Below are 22,737 nucleotides of genomic sequence, written 5' to 3'. Positions count from 1 at the left end.
TCGGAAACTTCTGGGGTAAAAGAAGCATTTTCAAAAGTCATCTCCTTCACTATTTCCTTGACTAGGACTTTCAATTTATGACTTCGGAGGGCAGCAGAAGTGTCCCTTAGTCCCGACCGTTTCTCCACAGGAAGAGGAGATAAAGAATGGAATCTCACTGGTTTATGTATAACTGTCTTGATCGCATCTTCTGATGTATTCATACAGGGCCCCCAATAGCCCATTTTTAAACTGCTGTTTCACCCACACTGAATACCTCAGAAAATGCAGAATTTTACTCCACAGCTTGTCAGAAAAGAAAATGTCATCAATATCACTCCTCTTATAATTTTCAACCAATTAAATGTACTGCTTTTTTTTTTTTTTTAAACTTTAATCATTCCCAGAAATATTAACCTCCCACACATGCTTTTCCCTTGCTCTTCAAGTTGTAAAGAAGATCCAGTGGTTTCCACATTTTTATTCATTGGTTCTAGCTGAACAAATTTTGCATTACCAAGTTAGGATGCTTGCCCATGACTAAACTTCAGAATCCACAGTTAGGACAGACAGAGCATCATATTACTAACCGTGAAAGATTTATGGAAAGATGCTTCTTTGTCATTCTGCAATTGATCATTTTTTGTATTATTATCAATTCTAAAATGACAAAGAAACAATAGTTGTAGAATAACAACTAAGAAAATACACGATTAAAGCACCACATGCAATTTAAAAGTGATGAGTACACTTTGTTTGAAGACTGGACCGTAAATACTGATAAAAGCTAACATGCAAAGATTGTTCTCATAACTGTTGATATTTTCCATCCAGAACAGGAAACCTGTGCAACATCTTTCCTAAACCTGAAGTTAGGAAAATTGAGTTTTCTTTTTAAGGCAGGAGGTTAACAAAGATGTAAGATGTATTATGCTGTATGAAACAGCCTGACTACATGCCACTGACAACATCAGTGTCAAGACAAAAAAAAAAAGTTAAGTACCCATCACCACAGACATCATCAGCACATATCAATATGCAGCTTAGCTACCTGAATGACAATCTTTTCTTTTGATCTATTAATTTTCGATATTTATTGCTCCATTAATTCCAATGAAGAACTTCACTCACATAGCTACACTGAAACTACACAATGGAGTACAAGTTAATTATGTATATATTTGCAGGATATGATTCCTCCTGAGAAAATCCTGCAAGATAGGAACCACACACACCTGAAAATTATTTTCATATTAATCATAATTTACTTTGCATTCAAGTTAGTTTTACGTATGCATTCTATGACGCTGATGCTCAAGGTAGGTGTGGCTATAATGTACCAGTATGGAGAGCAGCCCAAGACCTCTGATACCGTCATGCAAAACCAAAATTCAACAGAGTTTTTGAGTCATTATTTTTCCCCTTCTCTTTTCAGATACCAAGCAGAATCACTTCTGTTCCAACATTTAAAATAGTTATCTTTGGCTACTGAACTAATCTGGAAAGAGTCAAAAGAACTTTAAACTGAAATAAACACTAGGAAAAAGCAAGCATATAATTAAAATCATAGCAGTTGCTGCAACACTCTAAGCTAGTAAAAATGCTGTAGCTTTAAAATCAGCACAAGCATTGCATCAGCATAAGTACCTACTTTGTAATTATTAGGAACAACATTTCAACATGTCACCATTCAATTTTAAACTGTCCCTACAAAGCAATTCAGTACTTAATTTCTTTCTTTTAATTTCTAAGCTTATCTTGATTACAAAAAGATAAGAGAAAATCCCACACCTTCTTTGATAACTTGTGTTTAATGATGTAGGACCTTCATTCAAACTGTTTTTCTTGACATCTTCCTCCCATTTTCTCCTGGTGTAGGAACTGCCACCACGTATTGAGCTAGCAGACGAGTCCCTGTAAAAATGATTTTATTTTAGCAAACTCATATTGAAGGTTGTTCTTGATGTGAGCTGAAAAGGAGTTTCAAATCAAAGATTAAAAGGCTGGATAACACACTTAAACATAACCATGCAGAATAGGAATAAAATGACCTTTATGGACAATGATTTTCAAGCTCCTGTGGAAAAATACTACATTCATACGAACACTGTTAGAAATATAATAGAAAAGTAGCATCAAAAGAAAAACTGCTAAAGAGGATTTAATCAACATGAAATCAATCAACAGCTTTATCTGTGACCATTGCTGGCTTTATTTTTCTCAAAAAAAGGAACAAGAGGCTTTTCTGTTTGCTCCTGAGACTATCCAGTGCAACAAAGGGAAAAGTACGCAGGTTTTTTAGAAATTGATTTCATGGGTTTTTTCATTCTTGGATGTTATAAGAAGTAGTTCAAAAGCTGACTAGCCTTTAGAACTCATGATATTGTAGACTAGTGTAAACAGGCCTGCAGTAGCCATTCCTGAGTGGCCTGTCACATATCACTAGCTGACATTACTTTAGTCATAAGGAATTTCCAGGCTGTTGTTGCAGTTTACAGCAGCAAGAAATAACCTTACAAAAACCTGCTTAGAAAAACTACCCTGAAAACCGATACTGAGATGCAAAAAACTGAATTTCTAATAAAAATGTCAGCTCAAGATTTGAAGTAAAGTTCAGACAGAAGGAAGAAAAAAAGGTCTTTCACAAAACTATACATAAAGACAACCAGGTGTGCAAGGGAAAATAAACCAACATTTTGTAAAGATGTATTTTATGTTCAGATACCTTTGACCTTCAGAATGTACCTCTTTTTGCACAAAAATTTATGCTAGCACTTCTGCAGTCAGAAACGACCTTAGGAAATGATCAAACACAGACCATTGCAGTGTTATTTCTTACCATCAAAGAGAAACATAAATTCTGAGTTATCATCTACCACAGAAAGGTCCTGCTGCCATGACAAATTTTTCATAATTGCTGAAGGTTTCACTTTGCCAAGACACTACAGACTTCACCACTTTTGCTGTAGCATTGGCTAGTCGACTGAGCCTGGATGTCTGAGATTTGTTAATCTAAAAGCCCAGCTGGGATTCATCTTGAAGTCCTTTCCATTACCCACAGTAGGATGTTAGCTGGATTACACCACATCATCAATAAGCTAGAGAAGCAGGTGTTCAGACAGGTAGGACAAGAACCCAGCATTAAGCTAAGCAACAAGGACAAAGATCTGCGACAAAGGCAGAAACCTTAATAATTTATTAAGGTACCTGTAGGGCAGATGGTTAAATTCTACATGTAAAGAAGGTCAGACTAAACGTCAAAAATCTCTTATGGCTTTAAGTAAGCCGGGTTGTCTGACACATTGTACACGAGGCAAAGTATTGGTGTCTAAATAGGCTGGCCTAAAAGCAGGTTTCATCTCTGGTACGCCAAGGAATACAGAAAATTCTCACCTCAATTGTGTGGTCAGCACTGGGACTAATGAGACTGATGACCCCAGTTCACCCAATACATATGTGGAAAAATACGCTATTGCTGATACCCACTTTTAGAACTGTGTCTGTGAATAAGCCACAATGGTTAAGACTGGTACATCAAGGACACAAATAAACCTCAACACCGAAGCAAAATTTAATTGCTTTGTTACAAGCAATAACAGCTTTTAAGAAATAAAATTGCAATGAAATATTTATCCCAATCTTAAGGTATCATCTAGTTAAGACACTTTTGGGGAACAAGAGTTTTTGAGAAGATCTTAAAAGAATAAAAATTGAAAAAATAATAATCTCTCTTATAAACAAACCAAAACTGACGGATTCAGCCTCAAAGAATATAGTACTCCTGAGAATGATAAGCACAAACAGAAACTCCAGACTGCCCTGTTATAGAAATAAAGATAAAAAAAATCTGGCCAAGTAACATGAGAGATGCTAACAAACTAAGCTGAACTTTAGGGGAGGCATGAGAGCTGGAATATCCATGTTTCAAAATAGAATTTGTCACCCAGAGAGTAAACTTAGGTAACAGTACTCTGCAAGCTTAAGAAAAGCCAGTATTTATCTGGTGTTTGCGCTGAAATGAACCATTCTCAAGAGCAGCAACAAAGAAGCTCCTCTTCAGACATCAGGAGGCTTATCAGTCTTATAGAGAATGATTATAATAGCACATTTTGAGCAATGAGAGGATTTTCAGTTCAGGTCATCCAACATTCAGCTATCTAGATACAATCCAACAGAAACAAGACATTAGGGAGACTTCTATAATAACTCAAGAAAATGTTCGAGTAGAATCTCAATAAAGGAGAGAAGTGAAAAATGGGAAGGTTCTGACAATGTAAATATGTCATGAAAGTACCCCAAATCCTAACAGGTAACAAGCCTATGCACCTAAACTTTTTGTTTCTTTTATATTGAAAGCTACAGAAGAAGTATCGGCAAAGAAAGTAAAAATCTCCAGAAGAAGATGAAAGGTCGACATTTAAACAAGGAAAATAGAATTGCTTTTGTAACTTAACTATGGTTTTTGTAAATCATTGCTGCTGCACAATATGGTTTTAAGCAAAGACTGTAAGAAACACAGCATTTTATTATTATCAAAACTAATAATGGAGCCCAGTAGCAGCACTCCACGGCTCAAGACAAAGCAGTAAAATGCTTTTAGCACCCTTCAGGAGGTTAAGTTTACGACTTCATACTTTGGATTTTATTTATTTTCTCCCCCAAGAAGACAACATTCATTGCCCAGTTCTGATCTTGTCATATAATAATCTGGATTTTAAAAAGGGTAATTATAATTTACAAGATCAAAAACCTTCAGGAATTGGATTGCCCCACTGATTAGCATAATCTACAGAGCAGGATAATACTATAAATTAGCATTGTCTTAAAAATCTATAAGTTTGCCTGCCACTCTAAAATAAAATAATTTTATATTTAACAGAAATTATAATTTCAGAGTCACCTGTTTTCTTTTTCATCAATGTCGGAGGTACTGGCCAGTCGTCTTGGTATTGTAGGTGCAACATATGCAAGTCGAGTTCCTTTTCCATCTTTCTCCTAAAAGACATGTATTTTTTATTAAGTAAGTGTTATACTTACTTATTACTAAGTGTTATACTTACTTATTACTTAATAACACTTATTACTTAATAACAATTATTATATAAGTGTTTTTATTAAGTATTTTTTATTAAGTGTTACTTAAGTGTTACTGTTATTGATTATACTGCTATCGGCTGGAAAACCATCATTATGACAACTTCAGCTGTATTTATGGTGACCTGATTATACAAATGAGTTTTAAGCTTTAGTTAAATATCATAAGGACTACAATAGGAAAAGGAAACTGTTTATGTTTTCATTCTAGTGATGCAAATGACTCGATTTCTCTTTTTTCTGCTTTGCTGCAGTACAATTCCAACACCAATTACTGAAAGCAACTGTTTTAGTATTTTTATATAGTGTAGTATTATTCTTAATCCTGAAAACATTTAAACGTTTGTACTTGAAACAGAACCACAAGTTCCATGCTGTTCAGTTACTTGTTCCAAATTAGCCCTTCACTTGATCCAGTGTATTCATGTTTAATTATAGAACAAAATTTTTGTATATAGAAAATGACTATGGAATACAAAAAGAGACTCCTTTTTTATAAGATTCTTTCAACATCACTCTCCAAGTGATGCCGAAACTATCAAACCTCTGATCTCCCTTAACTGTAAAAACTACTACTAGCATTGCAAGTCCCAAAAAGGGAAAAGCCCCGGACCTATGTACGAGGTCACCAGACAATGAAGGTGCATACTACACTTTTTAAGAGACTACACAGAAGCTGTGTAATTTTACTTTTTGGAATTTTGGTAAAGAATAGATGTGTAGTACAGTCTACAGAGAATGTTTTACTTCTACAATACATCATAAACATCTATACTAAGTAAGGTAGATCAGTTCCTCAAAATGTTGTTTTCACACTGAAAATGCTTACCTTTTCTTTGTTGTCCAATGAAGAGGAAAGTCTAGGACTTGAAGCAGAACGCATAACACCTGCAGAGTCCTTTTCTTTCTGAGCTTCTTTGGAAGCAGTAATCTCTGCAAGTGCACCATAACTACCAGTTTTTCTAAGACCTAATCTCCACGAAGCAGGAGATTCATCTTTCCTCTCTTCTTCTTTGGGAGAAACCTTGGTTGTAGATGTTGGAAACTATAAAACACATGCAAATGAATTTACATTATTAATTTACATTACCTGTGGTAACGCATGCTCCTTGCAGAGATTTGAGAACACAACTGTTTTTAATAATCATAGAACTGTTGAATTCATAGGGGAGTTGTGATGAGAGACAACCTACACACTGTTCTCTTAAATTAGTTAATGAGATAAGAAATGTAAGACTGGTCAAGGTATACTACTCCTCTAAAAGTTAGCTTAGAAAAACCCACACTTTGTAATACACACCGTGATCATGAGATGCAAACTTAGAAACATGCAAATCCAGTATCAACTTTTTGATTAAACATGTTATTTTGCAACCTGTACACAAACCTGAGCACACCAGAACCTCACCATAGATTTTTCACCCTTATTGGGCACAAGAACAATGCCAGTTTTGCGCAAGCCCTGCCTCCATGATGCAGGATCTACTGACTCCACGACAGGCATGATAGGAGGAATGAAATCATACTAAAGCCAATTAAGACAAGACAAAGATGAAGATTGAAAGAATGGAAAACAGAAACAAAAGGTTTTAAAACCACATATTGTTCCTACATTTATGTTACGCAGCTCTTCCTTACAGCACAAAATACGAAAAAGCAGTAAAGGATTTAAAACCTTAGTAACAGATTCTTATTAAACACAACACAGCATGTTTAGCTAATTCAGAGACAGAATTACAGTTTGCATAGAAGAGGACAGCAAAGCCTGTTGACCTAACAAGGTCCGTGGCCTAAATCCTCATATGGTTGAGAATACTGGAAGATTCACACTAACATAATCTCTTATCTTCTTACCATGTTTCATTCATATCCCTTAATCACATCCCATGCCAGCTTAGCTATCCAGCCCATACCTTCACCCCCAAACTCGCCTGACTTCAGTACCCTCAGACAGAAAGCAGCGTTGCTGAATGCCATATAGACTGGAGAAAACCCAAATTTAAGCTTAGTACACTGCATCTGCACCACCTGTGAGCAACATACAGTTTGGCCATCTATGGTGTAAAATCAGAAGAGTAGCTGCAGTAGCACAGACAGTGCAAACTTGAAAAGGCAGGTGCAACATCACACATACAGTACTGTTTTACCTTCATTAGTAAAAACATTCAAAGCCGTTTTGTTCATTCATATGAGCTCCAACTGCTTCTTTAGATCACATGTACATGCTATGCTACAAGATGATCAGTCTTGATATCAACGTGCACGTATTTTGTAGCTACAGAAGGCCCTGATTTTTTCACATATAGTACTAAAAGATAACTACAGCTTACTTTTAACCTGCACCTTTTACGTTTAAGACCAAAAGATAAGCCATTAATTACTGCATAATAAAATTAGAACAAACGTCAGTATATTAATGATTTATAAAAGGTTATCATTCAGCTTAAAATCATACTTATTTCTTCTTCTTATAAAAAAGTTTTTTACCCCCCCTAGATCAACATTTAATCATGTACCAAAAAAATTATGTCTATTTAATCATTCAACCCTGGAATATCAAGCCACACCCCTGTTAGCAAGAATTTGTTAACATCCTATAGCTGAACGTCATATAGCTCAGAAGGCTTTTACATAATATAAATAAATTGATTGGAAGGGACAAGCTAGGAAACTTTTGACTTCAAGATGAAGTTCAGACTATTACAAGAAAAATGAAGCGTTTGAAGTCTTAGATATCTTAGAATCTCCAGCGTGCAAAGATAATTAAATGCAGTAAAAAAACTGGGTGGAGAGCACATCAGTTAAATTGCCCAACTGTCACAAATGATTGTATTACTGAAGTGATTTTAAAAAATAAACTGTATAAAGTAGGCTTATTCCCTTGCAGTAAAATTCACACTATATAGTTGAATTCATTCCAGTTAGGCACAGTTAGCAAACCAGCAATTACTCATGTCTTCCCTCCCTCATGCATTTGCTATGGTTTGTGTGGAGAACTTGTGTCTCGAGTTCTGTGCAGCTCCTGAGCAATGCAAATGCAGCTTCCATGATAGAGAACTGTAATTCCTTACTGAGCCAGCAAGAACTCTTTAGATTAATGTCACACGATCACCCTGGAACCTAGCAGACAGCTAGACAACCCAGCCACAAAGCTCAGCGAGGGGAAACAGTAGTCGTTCCTGCTGGTGAGCCATGCCCACAATTCCTCTTTCGCTCTCATGGTTTTTTTTTAGATAGATCTTGTGGACATCAGTCACAATGATTTTTGTAAAGCGGCTCTTGGGATTACATAATATGATCCAGTTCGGTAGCACATTCCCTGCATCTGTGTCACGGATGAGTGGTTAGGCTGCACCACAATCTGTTACATTAAAGTATACTTTGTAAGATGAATCACCATTAGGTTCTATTGTGAATATGAAAGTATAGCTCCAATAAGCTCCCGGGAGCTAAACACAATACATACTATTCACCCAGCAGTACATCTTCTCTCTCTGCTGTGGCTTCCATATATCATGGCTACCATTTCTCCCAAACACGCTTTTCAGAAGTATCAGTAGAGCGTTATGCTTTGATTATGATGTTTATAGAAAAGTTGTAATGATTGACAAAGGAAGCCTTGTTGACTTACTATCCAGTTTGCTTAGATATTCTAAAAGTTTGACTTGTATACCACCTTCTGACTATGCATTATTATTTACTATAACTTTTTGCCCCAGGCATACCTATCTTCCCTTTGACCAGCAAAACTAAAATTCATTCCGATTAACTTTTCACATCAAGCTGTAAAAAGCTCCCTGCATGCAATATGGCTTTGCTAGGTGTGTTTTTGAGCTGTGCATTGAATAAATCATGTGTCCCAATTCTCTAGCTCTTCCATGAGGTCCTAAGCATACTGAAACCAGTGTTGGGACCTACAGCACTCTCTAGTTCTTATTTCAAGTATCACTTTCAACTTCTGCGCCTAAGCACTGGCTGAATGCTTCTAAGGACTCCTAAGAACAACTTAGTCAAGCCTGCCTCCCTTGCCCTAAGTGCATCAGAAATATAGGCATGGAGAGAGACACTAGAACTGTAGTTTTTAGAAATTCTGGAGGAGTTTGGCATAGAAAAGACTTTCAAAAGATGAAGTTTAGCTTTAGAAAAACAAGAATTCTAGTCACTGTGCAACAGATTTTTGCTTTTTTAAAAGTCTTATGTTCAACTATTTTGTAGTTCTGTATTTTAGATCCCTGTTTAGACTCAAAACCATTCAAAATTTTAAAAAATTGAAACTGTTTCTGCAGAAAACCACAAAATATTTTAGGAATCTGTGCATATTTTTATCAATTCACTGGACAAGCCAATCCACTTTTTATACAAGAATCAAAAAATGTATGCTTACACAGAAGAACAGAAACTAAAATCATGAGAAAGGTATTTTATTTTACCTTCTTAACAGGTGATGTGGGTGCCCCTTGGCCACCAGCTACTGAAGGTGCTGTCACGGCTACCGATGCTGATTGTGTACTTGTGGTATTTGCATTATTAGTTACAGCTGCCAAGGTTTTGGTCTTATCTGCAAAATATTTGCAAGATTTTAATTTTCATTTTTCATTCACAATTTCTTCACTTCTACAACACAGGGTTGAATTTCTTTTGAACAGATTTGACAGTCAACTTTCCCAAGAGCATTTTATTATTTATTCCTCAGTGTTTTCCCCCTCACTCCCAACGTTTACCTTAGGTCCACATTTTTTCCATAACACTCATGTATATAACTTTTTTTTTTTGTTACTCAGGAAGTGCTAAACATTCAGAGATGCAGAGATAGAACCACAGAATCATTCAGGTTGAACGTGACCTCGGGAGGTCACTTAATTCAACCTCCTGCTCAAAGTAGGGTCAATATTGCATACAGACCAGGTTGCTCACAGCTTTGATGAGTCAGATCCTGAAAACCTCTAGAGGAAGAGTTTCCACAGTCTCCCCAGCCAGACTGTATTTTAGTAGATGGCTAATGACCGTAAAAATTTAACAGTAGGAGGTATGTTGGCATGTAATAGTTAATTTGAACTACAGAAGATGCTAAATCAAAGTAAAACATTTATTCTTGGATAACTGTGTATGTTGAGTGCAAAGAAATAATTAACTGCACAGAGTACCCAGCCAGGGATTCCAGTCAGTAGAATGAGCTGAAGCAGGCCTTGCTTTCCAGAGCTCCAACCTTCCTTTTGCTTCATTCCTTCTCTCTTCCTTGTTTTTCCTACCTAAGTTTCACTGTCGACCTACTCTGTCCTCTTCTGCTTTGTCCCTCCTGCCCACGTTTCTTCCTCTGTCCTTTGTCTGTGTACCTTAACCCCTCTTACAGAAACATACAGAAAATGTCATGGTTGTGATACAACAACTGTCATCGCTGCGCTTGCTTGAGCCTCATAATCTTACACCTCACTTCTGTTTCACCCATTCAAATTGCATATTCTTTGGAGCAGGATGCTACATCTTATCTTTGCAATATGGAGCAACATGGGGTTGTATTCCCGCTGGTTTTGGCGCTACTACAAACATACCTTTATGTCTACACTACCCATACAGCACAGGAGCAGTTAATTTAGAAAGCATGCAATGTTTTCATACAGTGTTCTCATATCTAACATTCAAATTCAGCAAAGCACCAATCTACAATTGGAAATTGTATAATTAACGGTATCGCTGTTACACACTTGTTTTAGTTATGGACATAGTTGAACAGATGTTTTGAATAATTAATTATGCAGTAAACAAATACAAATATAAAAAAATCAGCCTACATGACTAGCTGTGCACTTAATGGAAAGTTCTTTTTAAACATAAGTGAAAATAAATGGTGGCAAACTTCTAGGTCATGGTGATAAAAAGTTCAACAGGGCAATGCAGACTGACAGTATGATTTGAGATGATGCACAGGCAGCTCTGCTGGAAATTTGCAAATGAGTAATACAGCATTAAAATATACAGAAAAAGTTATCAGGAGTGAAAGCATGGAAGGAGAAAAATGGATTTTTCACAAGTGTATTCTGAAATTATTTCAAGGACAGCAAGAACATAGTTGTATGCATGACTGAGCTAATATTGACTAACTTTCAAAAAACATTAAACTACCTCAAACAAAGTAAGTTTAAAAACCTGAACTGCTGGAAATTTTATTTTTCAGCTTGTTTCCCTGTCCTTTAGGAGATGATAGCTTCATATTCATATTTCCCTTCTTGGTCTTACAGACAGAAATGTATTTATTTTTAAACCGTATTCTCACATAATCAATGAAACAGAATGTAAGTTTTAGGAAAATATTTCCAATATCCCAACAGATTAGAAATCACAGTTTCCAGCCCTTCAAAATATTGAATGCTGTTAAAATATTCTACAATGAGAATGCTTCTTATAATCTTAAGATTTTTCACTAGCGAACTACCTCAAGCTGAATAATGGGAAAAAAGGGAAAGGACAAGCTTGGAATTTAGAGATGCAGCTCTACGGGGAAAAGCTTAAAGTCTAGCTTGCCAAATAAAGTATGATAAAGCCTTGTTGATATTAAAAAACCCAAAGTTTACATAAATTAATTCTTGTGTCACAGTCAAATTTTCCTGGCATAAACTATCTACTGGTAACGAAGAGAACACAGTTACCAGAGTGATAAAGTTCAGGAGACATTACAGTTAGTTCAGTGACTGAGAAATTACTACATGTTATATGTTACAAGTGTTTTGAGTTTATCAAAGCTCAGTCTCTGTAAATAAGGGATGCAAGTATACTAAGTTCAAAGACTAATTACAAAGATTGACAGACATTTTTTCCACCTTAACACTGAAATGCTGGTTTATTTCAAAATACAGAAATAATCAAAATATAATAGAAAGTTTGGTTTCACAACTTGTTTTTATTTCTGCCTATGTTAAATATTTATGATATATTGGTTAGCTCTAAAATCCCTCCTTAGCCTTACCTTTCCAGGTGAAGAAATTGGAAAGAATGTTTTAAAATGAGAACTGACAGCTCACCAAAAAGGGTTACTTACTTTAAAAAGCATAAGTATAAAATACTGACAAAATATTTCTAACGACATCTATGTCTATGTATTGTATCTCTGCACTGTAATTCTAAAATTCTTTATTAGGATTGAACTTACATCTTTAAACACTGATTGTCTGACATTTGTTTTCTGATTTGAAAGAAAAAGATGTTATGCTGTTCTTACATCACTTCTTGCTTTAAGACTCTGATAATTGTTCAAGGGAAAAAAAAAAGCTAAATTCCACTGAAGAGAGAAGTACAGTAATGTGCTTCTTTGCATACAATTCCAAACTTTTCAAAGAACATTCTTCTTGAAATGAAGTTGTATATGAAGTAACTGTTAACATTAGAATAGCACCTTTAAAGGTTTATTTCAGTACACACTGAACAGTAAATATATGCATCGTTACTTTATGCAGCTAAGATTGCTCAATTAATTGGTATTTACTTCCAAGATGGCAAGAAAAAATGAGAATGTTTGCACTTCTGTTCCAATCTCTGTAACAGTTCCACAAGCAAACACTTCATTTCTGATTTAAATTTCTAACTTCTTCAATGTTTTCTGACACGCTACTTAAGGCTTATATTATTCCAACTATTTGATGAAAAGTATCAATTGTTAAGTAGCCCATCAAATAAGTATGTTAATAGCTTTAGCCTACATAGCCACCAGTAAAGACATCTTTTTGATATCTCTGTTATGCCCTGACTTTAGACACACATAAACTTGCCTTAAAATGATCGGAAGCTTAGTGGAATGCAGAAGAATAAGTGCAACTTAAGATACTTAACTCTGTATATTAAATAAGTATATTTCTAAAGCAAAAACTTAAAGAAAGACAATACTCCAAATAATGTACCTGTCTCTGCTTCGGATTCTGAGTCGTCATCCTCTTCCTCTTCGCTAGAACAACTGGATTCATCCTTCTTTCCCTCTTCTTCCTCATCTGCTTTTTCTTGCTCCAGAGACTCGATACTAGATGCATTCTTTTCTTGCTCCATAATCAATGTCTCTTTACTGAGTTTGAAAAGAAAAATACTTACTAAGTCCCGAAAAATTTACTGAAGTCTGTCAAGTAGGACTTTGTGACAGCTTGTAAAGTTATCTTTTTTATTAAGAGCTTATTATTTTTGCTAGTTTACTTACTTTTTGAATGTTTTCTGTGTCTGATTATTGTCCATGTTGGCTGTGGATTCAATTAGAGGAGATTTCTTTTCCCGTTTTTCACTATGAAGCTTCAAAACATATAGAATGATGCAGTTAAATTGACAGAATGATTATCAGCGTGACAAAATTACAAATGGAGGGAAACCTTCTCTAACTACTACAAAAACTAGAATGCGCATAAGCTTTCAAAGTGTCAAAGTTCAAAATTCTAAAATCTCAGAAACTGGTATTCCAAGTAAGCTGTTAATTGTTGATGCTTCAGATCATGAAATGCCTGCTGGAGAAGGCAAGTAGAAGAGCATCTTCTTTCTTCCAAGGCTTTTTGGTCACCATAATTGTCCAAATAAGGGCATGAAATAACTTCTGAGATGACTACGGCATTACCTGAATTGAAGCCCCAAATCAAACCTTTGTTCTTAATCTATATGCTGCTCTGAGCTGTGTACCAGAATCATAATAAAGTATAACATAGATATAAATATCTTTATATGCAAAAGGCCTACCAGATTCTGCTTCTTTTGTAATTCTTCTAAATATCCTAGAATATCTTCATCTGCCACATCAAATGCTGTCTGCCCCTGGAGAAGGGAAAGAAGTGAAACACCATAATTGTACAGCAGAATTCAAATATAATGGGTTACGATGCCTTATCACACGACGATGCAGGTAAGGAGCACATTCAGAGAGGGAAATTAGAAAGTATAAGCCAAGCTCTATTACAAACTGTTAGTCTGTCAGTAGTTGAAAACAGTTTTGCAATATTATTTTTTTTGGCTAATTGAAACAGAAACATCTATACCTGATGAGTAAACATGTTTTTTAAGAGATAAAAACATGACTTCAATAAAATTTTGCTGTCCTTTGAAGGAAAAAAAAAACTATCAAGGAAAAGAAAATAGACTGAAAGAATATGATTCTTACAATATCAGTTCCAAACAACTATTCCAATGGCAGTCATATGGATGGATACTGAGCAGTTCAGTATCCTGTCCATCTTAGACTACCATATACAGCTTCATATTTTAAAGTTTAAATTATTTAAGCAAGCTATACTAAATTTAAATAGTCACGCTTTCATATTTTTACAGTAAAACTGTATTTTACATTTTGCATTCCATTTTAGAAGTGATCTGCTACAACCATTTGTTCTTCCTTACTGTATGCCATGGGACATGTACTTGAATAAACAGATCATAATGTGATTCATTAACACAGAGTAATGCTGTCAGCTGGAATTTACTCAGCTTGCTGTATCTTACATCTACATAGTCACTGCAATGCTCAACTAGACCAGATGCCCACAGGATATGAGATTCTATCTTTAAGGTCTGAATTGGTAAAGATTTAAAAAATTCCCTTTCTTCATCTCTACTTGAAGACGAGAAGGGCTGAAGCTCACACAGTTTCACAAAGAAAGCCTCACTTACTTTGATACTGCGATACAATGTTTTGTATTTGGAAGTTTGCATTCAAATACAAGAAGGCTGGAATCTAGGCAAAGTTCTAGATCCACTGGTATAAATGCAGCTGCACCAAAACGCTGGACGGACATACTGAAATGCTGGGAGGATCATGACAAGATCAGTCAAGTGAGTGCTTCTGTACAACAACCAGCAATAAAGACAGAGCTGTCATTTAAAAGTGGTCACCACCACTTATAAAGACAATTAAAAGTCTTCATATTTGTTTCTGCTTATTTCAATTTCTTGAAATGTTAATTAAAGGCAAACATATTCCTAATTACACTGTGAAGGCTATCTTAACTGGTTAGAAAGGATGGACCTTCAAACCACTAGTTTTCACATCCATAAAACTTCTGACCATACAGCAGAAGTACATGCACCTTTCACCAAGTATTACCGAAAACAGCTTGAGGTCCTCTGACATGTGAACTATTCCATTTAGTATAACACAGCACTAACCTGGAAACTAAACAACAAAATTATCTCAAGTTTATATTTGCATTATGACTACAGTTTTTAATCTGGCCTTCTATTTTTAGGTAGCTACTAAGGGGGCTCATTTCCAAAAAATATGATTTAGACCTACCTTGACCACAAAACATCACTTTGCAAAAAAAACCAAACAAACGTTGTAGTTGGAAGGTTATATCTACACCCAATCCATAACAATTAATACCTGAAGTCAAGCGCCTAAACAATAACGGCTGAGTTCTCTGAGATGCTAAGCACCTACGACTGAAACCAAATCCAGAGGAGCTTTCAATCTTCGTATCCCCAAAAGCAAAAATACTTACTGGCTTACTTAAGAACGCAGCAGGCAAAACTTTCCTAGCTTGCACAGACAAGCCCATATACCAAATGAAACAGCTTATCTCTCTCTCTCTCCCTCCTTTATTTTTATTCTTGCCCCAGTCAAGTGGAACATACTTTCACGAGAGTGCTCTCTGGAATACCACCCTCCACATTTCTCACAATCCCAGTAAAAAGTCTACCAGATAACTTGATAATCTGGCTTTAATTAATTGCATCAGCTTTTGGTTGCCTGATACGAAATACAGTTATACAGCTGATATTTAGAAGTTCTATAAGCAGTATATAGAAACAGAGGTGAAGCTATTTGAAATTTAATTCCAGATTTCATTGATTTTATTATAAGAAACCTCAATTTCCAAGGAAGAAAAAGTCGACAAAGACTAAACACGTTAAGCAGCAGTAGTTTTGCCCTTATATAGAGTAAATACTTCCTAATTCATTATCTGTATCTGCCTACCTCCCTAATTTATTTTAAAAAGTTTATGAAAAAAATCAATGAACAATCCATCCTAAAAGTTGGGCAGGTAATTTACATATACAGTATTGACAGAAATTGGAAGCAGATTAGAATCTATGTGTAAAACACAGTGCAAAGAGAAGAAAGAGAGGTTCAGCACTTACACAGGTGAATGAAAAGTTTTGGATCCTTGTGATGCCTATGTGAATCATGAATATATTTATATCTGTTGGGAGCAAGATCTTGCAAAGCCAGCAAGCTACGCAGACATTTGCGTAAAAGTTGAGGAAATACAGCTTAGGAAGCATTCAGGTTGTGTCTAGGGAGTCCTGAGATACCTGTAAGTTTCTTCCAGTGCACCCAGATCAGCATATAGCGATAACTCTTTAGTATGCCAACACAAGCTGATTTTAAGTGTTAAAACACTGCCCAAAAGCACATCATTGTCTTCAGTGATCAAATGAAAGCCTGTATGCAATCCATCAAGTCACTAATTTTGTACCTCTGAAATGTCAATAAACACATTCTATTTTGAATTTCCCTGTCAAAGATCACATGAATCATTTAATATAGAACTGAGCATAAAGTGGGCCTAGAAATTTATTTAGACAATCAAGAGAACTTAGTTTGGAACACAAACATGCTGTTTTGACAAAACATGCATTATATAAAGCTCCACGTACAGTAAACAGCAGTTTATCATCACTTTTCTTACCCTGGCTTCTAAAGTCACTTTAGAGACCAGAACTTTGTATCTTGACAAGGATTACATAAAAATCCTACCACTTTGTTGACAGCCTCCATATCACATAGGTTTTCCACTAAAATGCGACATGCTTCTTCTTTACCCCAGTGAGCAGCAGCATGAAGTGGTGTCCAGCCATCATAATCTTTAATATTTACATCGTAGCGAGCCTGTATTAAAAGCCTAAAGAAGTTTAAAGAATTAGATCTTGACACTGCTGACAGGGATAAATAAACTGTCGTAAAATCATAAAATTATTCTACAATAATATCCTTCTCCTTTTTCATCATACATATTTTAGTTGGGCTACTGACAATTGATTAATTTTATTTCCTCACAGAAACGTGTGCCTTTTCATTGTTCAGTAGGTATTTTTAAGGAAAATTCAAGAAAATTAGCCTTTTCCATTTTCTTCTTTATTCACTTCCTCTTCATTCAAAGTCCATTGTTTCTATACAGTTCGACATTTTTCTCTACATGTGCAGTAATAGAGAAAAGCCCTTTTAAGGAAAGGAAAGCTATAAAATGTCAAAAATTGTTAGATACAGTGTTCTTATCTAGTAAATTATTAAACCCTCCTCCTATTCTAATATTTGTTGCTTCAAGCTGTTAAGTCTACTACTAGTTGTTTGAAACTTGCATCTCCTCCTGTCATTAACATTTGATGATCTAACAATCTAGTGTTTACGTGCTTCAATTGCTCTCTGCAAGGGAGCAAAGCTCCTCAAACAGAGGACCCGTTTTTCAGCCTGCATTCAACACTCAAATTTGGCATGGTTCTGATGGGAATGCCAAAGTGACAATGGACATTTAACACAAGTTTTGTGTAAAGGGCTATCAGCTCTCTGAAGCACTGTCCATAATTATTGAAAATCACATAATCGTGAAGTATTCTTCTCAAAAAATTATCTCCATTTCTCAAGAGCCAATATGCTTATAGTAATATCCTCCAGTGAGTCAACTTTCACACATGCTCAGCTGCAAAGGCTTGCAGTCTTGCATCCTACACAGAGCACGCATTTTTGATAATTTGAAGCCATCAGGAAAATTGCCTGCGCATATATTTTTTCGCCTCCAAGGAAAAGCACATAGACTGGACTACAAAAAAGACACTAACTGAGAGAGGTAAAAAAACCCCCAGTTATAGATATAATTCCCTTATAGACACATGCTATTCTAAAATAAAAATTATTCTTTTCCAGCAGAATAATTTCTCTTCATCATGTTGAAACATCAGGGTTTTTTGAAGCAGAACTCCTATTCAGTAAATTGTATGTAATGGTTATAATGATTAAAAAAGCTCTACCACTCAACTTCTATGTTCACAAAGCATTACAAGGCTCAGCAGACCTTAAAGGTACCAATACTTACACAGTCAGGCTGTGTGCTCATTTTCATTCATGTTACAATATAGAACTGCTCCTAGTACTGCCAAAGCAGTCAAATACATTTACAATCACAGTAAGGCAATGTATTATTAAGTATGCTTTACTTCAATAAAAGCAGAGCTTTGATGAAAAACAAATTAAACCTCTGTTACAGTATATACTTGTATTGTATTGTATTGTATTGTATTACTGACAAGCTATCTGTAAATTAGGGGACACCAAAAGCCTGAAGCATCCCAGGAAAGATTTAAAGAGTCATAACTTTCAACAACGATATCAAAAAGGCAAAATTAAATTCTCTGTTCTTTAGGTCTTAAAACCTTTAGTCTGGATTACAAACTCTGCTTTATGTATGCAAATAAATACAGTGTCTTGAAAATATACATCTACTAGAATGTTAACTGGCATTATAAAAAGGTATTAAGCTTGTTTACACAGTTGGCTTTAGAAAGAGAGCAAGTTTTTGGTCAACTTTCTTCTTTTAAATAAGCATTCAGGCTCAATATGCACACCGTGTTCATATTTTGAATGACATAACCCAGAAAGCTAACAGCATCATGATTTATGAGTGCTTGAAAACATAACATCAAGCTTTGAGGAAAAGATAGTTCTAGAGATTGTTACTTTCTAAGATACAATCCATAAAAGTGAGAAGTGTCCAATCCTATCAATTCCAAGCAGCATTACATCAACAAGACAATCAAATATGAAAAATTTCCATTTAAACCACACTTACTTTAAGACTTCTGTATAGCCCTTAGCAGCAGCTACATGAAGTGCTGTACCACCAGATTTTGCATGCCTGACATCATTTATATGGCCGCTGTTGAGCCACTGTCTTGCATCTCTTAGCATTATTCGTTCTTCTTCTTTTCGAGCTGCCTCTATATCAACCCCTAATTCAGATAGGGAGGGGGAGAGGGGAAGAGAGGACACAAAATATTTTAGTTCAGATACTTCAATTCAATTATGTAACAAATCTCATACCATGTTTATGTGATACAATAAAATAACAGGTAAACAATATGAACAATGTTCACGGTTAGATATGAGTTATCTTTTTGAAGATGAACCCCAAGAGGTTATGGAAACATCCATTATTGCATGACTCTCTGCATGCATAATGCACGTTTCTTTCCAAAAGAAGGGAAAAAAAAAAAAAAAAGAAGAAAGGTACTAAAACTGGCTCTTCCATTTTAAGAATGTCTACCACCACAGTAATAATCACTGAAGTGACCTGTTAAAAAATTAGTAAAATTATATTTTATCCTTCTAAGCACCAGAATATAAGTCTGGTTCGATGTATCTGTAGAAAGTAGAAAAAAGCTACTATTTTTTTACAAGGAGATATCTATGGGAAGAGGAACAGCCTAGCTTCTCAACATTGATGAATACTTACAAGAAAGATAGAGCTATATTTTTTATACTTTCTAAAGAATATCTCGTTAAAACCAGTTTGTCTTCTATCACTGTGAAACAGAAACCTTATACTCAAATAGCCAAGCTTTTGGAAATCTCCCTTTCTATCTCAGGTAAAAAAACTAAAAACGCTAAAACCTTTTTATAGTACGTCTCACAAAAAATTATCATACACTGATGAAAAGGGAGGAACACAACATACCATTTACAAGTATACACATCAGGTTAAACAGATTGAAAAAAACCGCAGACCCTGAATGGGCAAAGCAAAGCATGCATTTGCAAGCATTTTTTAATTACTAACACATGGAGTAACCTAAAGAACATAGCAGGAAAGGGGTCTTGAATGGCACTATGTGTAAGCGTTGCTCTATCTATGCTGACTGAACAGTGACAACTTTGTGAAGAAAAGGGACTTGGGAATTGTGGTCATCAAGACCACAAACTGTATCTGGGTTGACCTCTAACACAAAATCAGTGGGCCAACCTTCAGCAAAATCATTTTATGTGTATGATTTGTCTAATCATAGACACTGGTATGCAGGGACTTGGGAAATATATACTGTTCTTCTGAATTTTTAACTTCTTGTGGAGCAAAGCATTACCTTGGACGTAATGAAAACAAGTGAAATCTAGAAAGAGGTATTGATTGACTAGATAAAACCATAAACTTCAACAGTAGTCCTTATAGCCTATAAAGTAGAAGTTAAGATGATTTTTAAAACACTTGAGAGAGAGATGCTCCTTGACTCAGGTCTAATACTGTCTTCTTTCAGTATTTCCTGCTGAAGCTTCAGTTATCGCTAAACTGTTTTTCTCCAGCAAACATGTTTCTATCACATAACTCTCCTAACTGTCCAACTAATCAAAGCACAACAACATAAAGCAGACCGCAAACAAGACTATGCAAAGCTAGAACACCTCTTTTCAAAACTACTCTACATAATTCATTAATTTTAATTAATTTTCAAAGTCTTTATAATGAACAGCAATTTTCAGGCTCTAATGTCTTCAAAGAAACTGAGCTATTAATCCTTTACAGGGTGAATGAATCCCCAGCATATGGAAATCAAATGAAATCGAACTTGACTGTTGCCCATTTAGACATGCAGCAGAAACTGAGCTAAGGGGTGAAGCGGCCTTCATTAAAGAAATTATTAATATCACAAAATGAAAAAACATAGTTAATATAGAGATGATCATATCTAGTGCAATGCATCATTCTGTTGTGTAAAACGTGATAAAACAGATTATAATAAAACAGATTCATCAACCTCTTATCAATCCACTGGGAACTATAAAGCCAGAGCAACAAACTGGCAAACTGAAAGCAATTATATTGGCACTGCTGAAATACCCTTAAGGCAGTGGATAGCAGACCAGTGTATCTGTTACGTTACATATGAATTAATATTTCACAGATGCTGCAATTCCCTGATTATACAGCCAGAAAACCCTTGAAAATGACGTGCCCAAATCAAAATTTCCTGAAATGCAGAAAGAAGGAATGTAATTACTACATGCTTTTGGAAACATAACATGTTATTTGTTTGGTTTGCAGTAGCATATGACAGTGCTACAAGAGTTCACTTTTTTTTTATTATTCTTCTGACAATTCACACCATAACAGATATTCCATGTCTACAAATATGTTAAAAAAAATTCAATTTAAAAACAAACAAACAAACAAACAAACAAAAACCACAAAGATCAGTTGGAGAAAAGGTTCTGTTCAGCAAGTAAATCTGGTAAAACATTATGCTAAGGAAAGCTGACAAGGTAAAACTTTACTAAGCATCATAAAATAACTGAGGCAGGTTATACATTAAGTGTTTTAAGCAGTTGACTGAATTCCTGGACTCATCCACTTAATCAACGAAAACAATCATTTCAGTTTTGGCATCTTAATAAAAATTAATAGAATTATGTTTTATCAGAAACTGACGAAATCCCCTTAATCCAGAGGCTAAGTCTGCAAGATGCAGGAAGATACAAAAAACTGCTGAAGCACTGAGCAGAGGAAAAAGCTAAAATGTACTTGTTTGAAAGAAGCTGTGGTAAAAATTAAATACGTGGAAGTTTCTAAAACTGTCTCGCTCAAGACAATCCATGACTAAATAAATCTGAACAGAGATTAAATTTTACATATCCGATAATCTTTATAACTCTGACAGATACGAAGAAGGAAAACCAGGAATTTTGAATCAATAACGTATTGATAATCACGTATTCTCATTCCTCCAGAAGGCTCCTACATATTGATGTATGAACTACTGCAAATTGTAACTTCCTTGGGCCTTCGCATCTGCTTGCCTTTCAGAATGACACAGCAGTGCAGATCAGCAGATCCTGGGAAAATAATTCTGTAGAGTACAGTCATTTACATGCCCCTGTTGCCTGCAAAACACTACTACGCAAATAAATAGCTTATATATTATCTGTTAGTCACATTTATGTCTATCTCCTTTTTGCATGCTCGAGGTCTATCTGTGAATCCATATCAGCATGAGTAACCTTCTCCACCTGAAGAATCCGACATAAACACCCATCAGTGTAAAACTGTTCATGTGTGTGGCTGGTCATTTTCAGGCACTTTTGTATAAAGGAAGAACAGAGAAAAAGTTCTTCCCAAACCCTGATCTTGAACTTCTAATGGTTAATGTCTAAGCATACTTCCCAGGTATGCCTAAAATCCCAAAGAATTATGTCAAAATAGCAATGCTTTTGCAGAAAAAAATAACTAATACTGAATATAGACTTCAATCAGCATCACAAACGATTGCATTTCTGAAGCCCAAACAAAATATAATGGCTGCATCAATACATTATTTTTACAAGACAGTATTTTTCTGATCATATTTCAACAGAAGAAAGTAGGAGAATCTTGCCAATCTAAATAAAACATCCCACATTAATAACTGGCACGAAAATGGGGATTGAACTTTGTGTCAGAAAAAAAGCTGCTCTCTGAGATAAGCTAAATACAATTCTCATTATTAACTACAGAAAACGGAATGTAAACAGCCTTTACACAGCCTTTAAACAACCTTGTACGGACCTTTCTCCTTGCTTTTGTTTTCCAGACTCTATTAAGATATCAGAGAAGAAGAAAATGCTTGTCACACGTTTCAAACACTTTCTTCATACGGCCCATAGATGGCAATGCGCTGCCTCCCAGCTCA

General features: G+C 35.4%; 1 protein-coding gene across 6 annotated transcripts in view; it reads right to left on the bottom strand.

Annotated features, from left to right (window-relative positions):
* The window catches only part of PPP1R12A (protein phosphatase 1 regulatory subunit 12A), a 125,264-nt gene that overhangs the window by 31,062 nt on the left and 71,465 nt on the right, over positions 1 to 22,737 (bottom strand). For 5 of the 6 annotated variants that reach the window (XM_082308246.1, XM_082308245.1, XM_082308243.1 and 2 more), the window contains exons 4-12: positions 18,873 to 19,032; positions 16,787 to 16,931; positions 13,774 to 13,848; positions 13,250 to 13,338; positions 12,963 to 13,120; positions 9,504 to 9,631; positions 5,903 to 6,118; positions 4,880 to 4,974; positions 1,771 to 1,893 (exon numbers count right to left, since the gene is read on the bottom strand). In XM_082308246.1, coding sequence (XP_082164372.1) covers positions 1,771 to 1,893; positions 4,880 to 4,974; positions 5,903 to 6,118; positions 9,504 to 9,631; positions 12,963 to 13,120; positions 13,250 to 13,338; positions 13,774 to 13,848; positions 16,787 to 16,931; positions 18,873 to 19,032 — 1,189 coding nt within the window. The remainder of the gene's footprint in view (positions 1 to 1,770; positions 1,894 to 4,879; positions 4,975 to 5,902; positions 6,119 to 9,503; positions 9,632 to 12,962; positions 13,121 to 13,249; positions 13,339 to 13,773; positions 13,849 to 16,786; positions 16,932 to 18,872; positions 19,033 to 22,737) is intronic. The other variant, XM_082308241.1, reaches the window with a different exon arrangement.

Source organism: Platalea leucorodia (genome assembly GCF_965183815.1).
Source record: "Platalea leucorodia genome assembly, chromosome: 4".
Lineage (NCBI taxonomy): Eukaryota > Metazoa > Chordata > Aves > Pelecaniformes > Threskiornithidae > Platalea > Platalea leucorodia.
The sequence above is the reverse complement of the archived record's forward strand: the minus strand, read 5'-3'. Positions and strand labels throughout refer to the sequence as shown.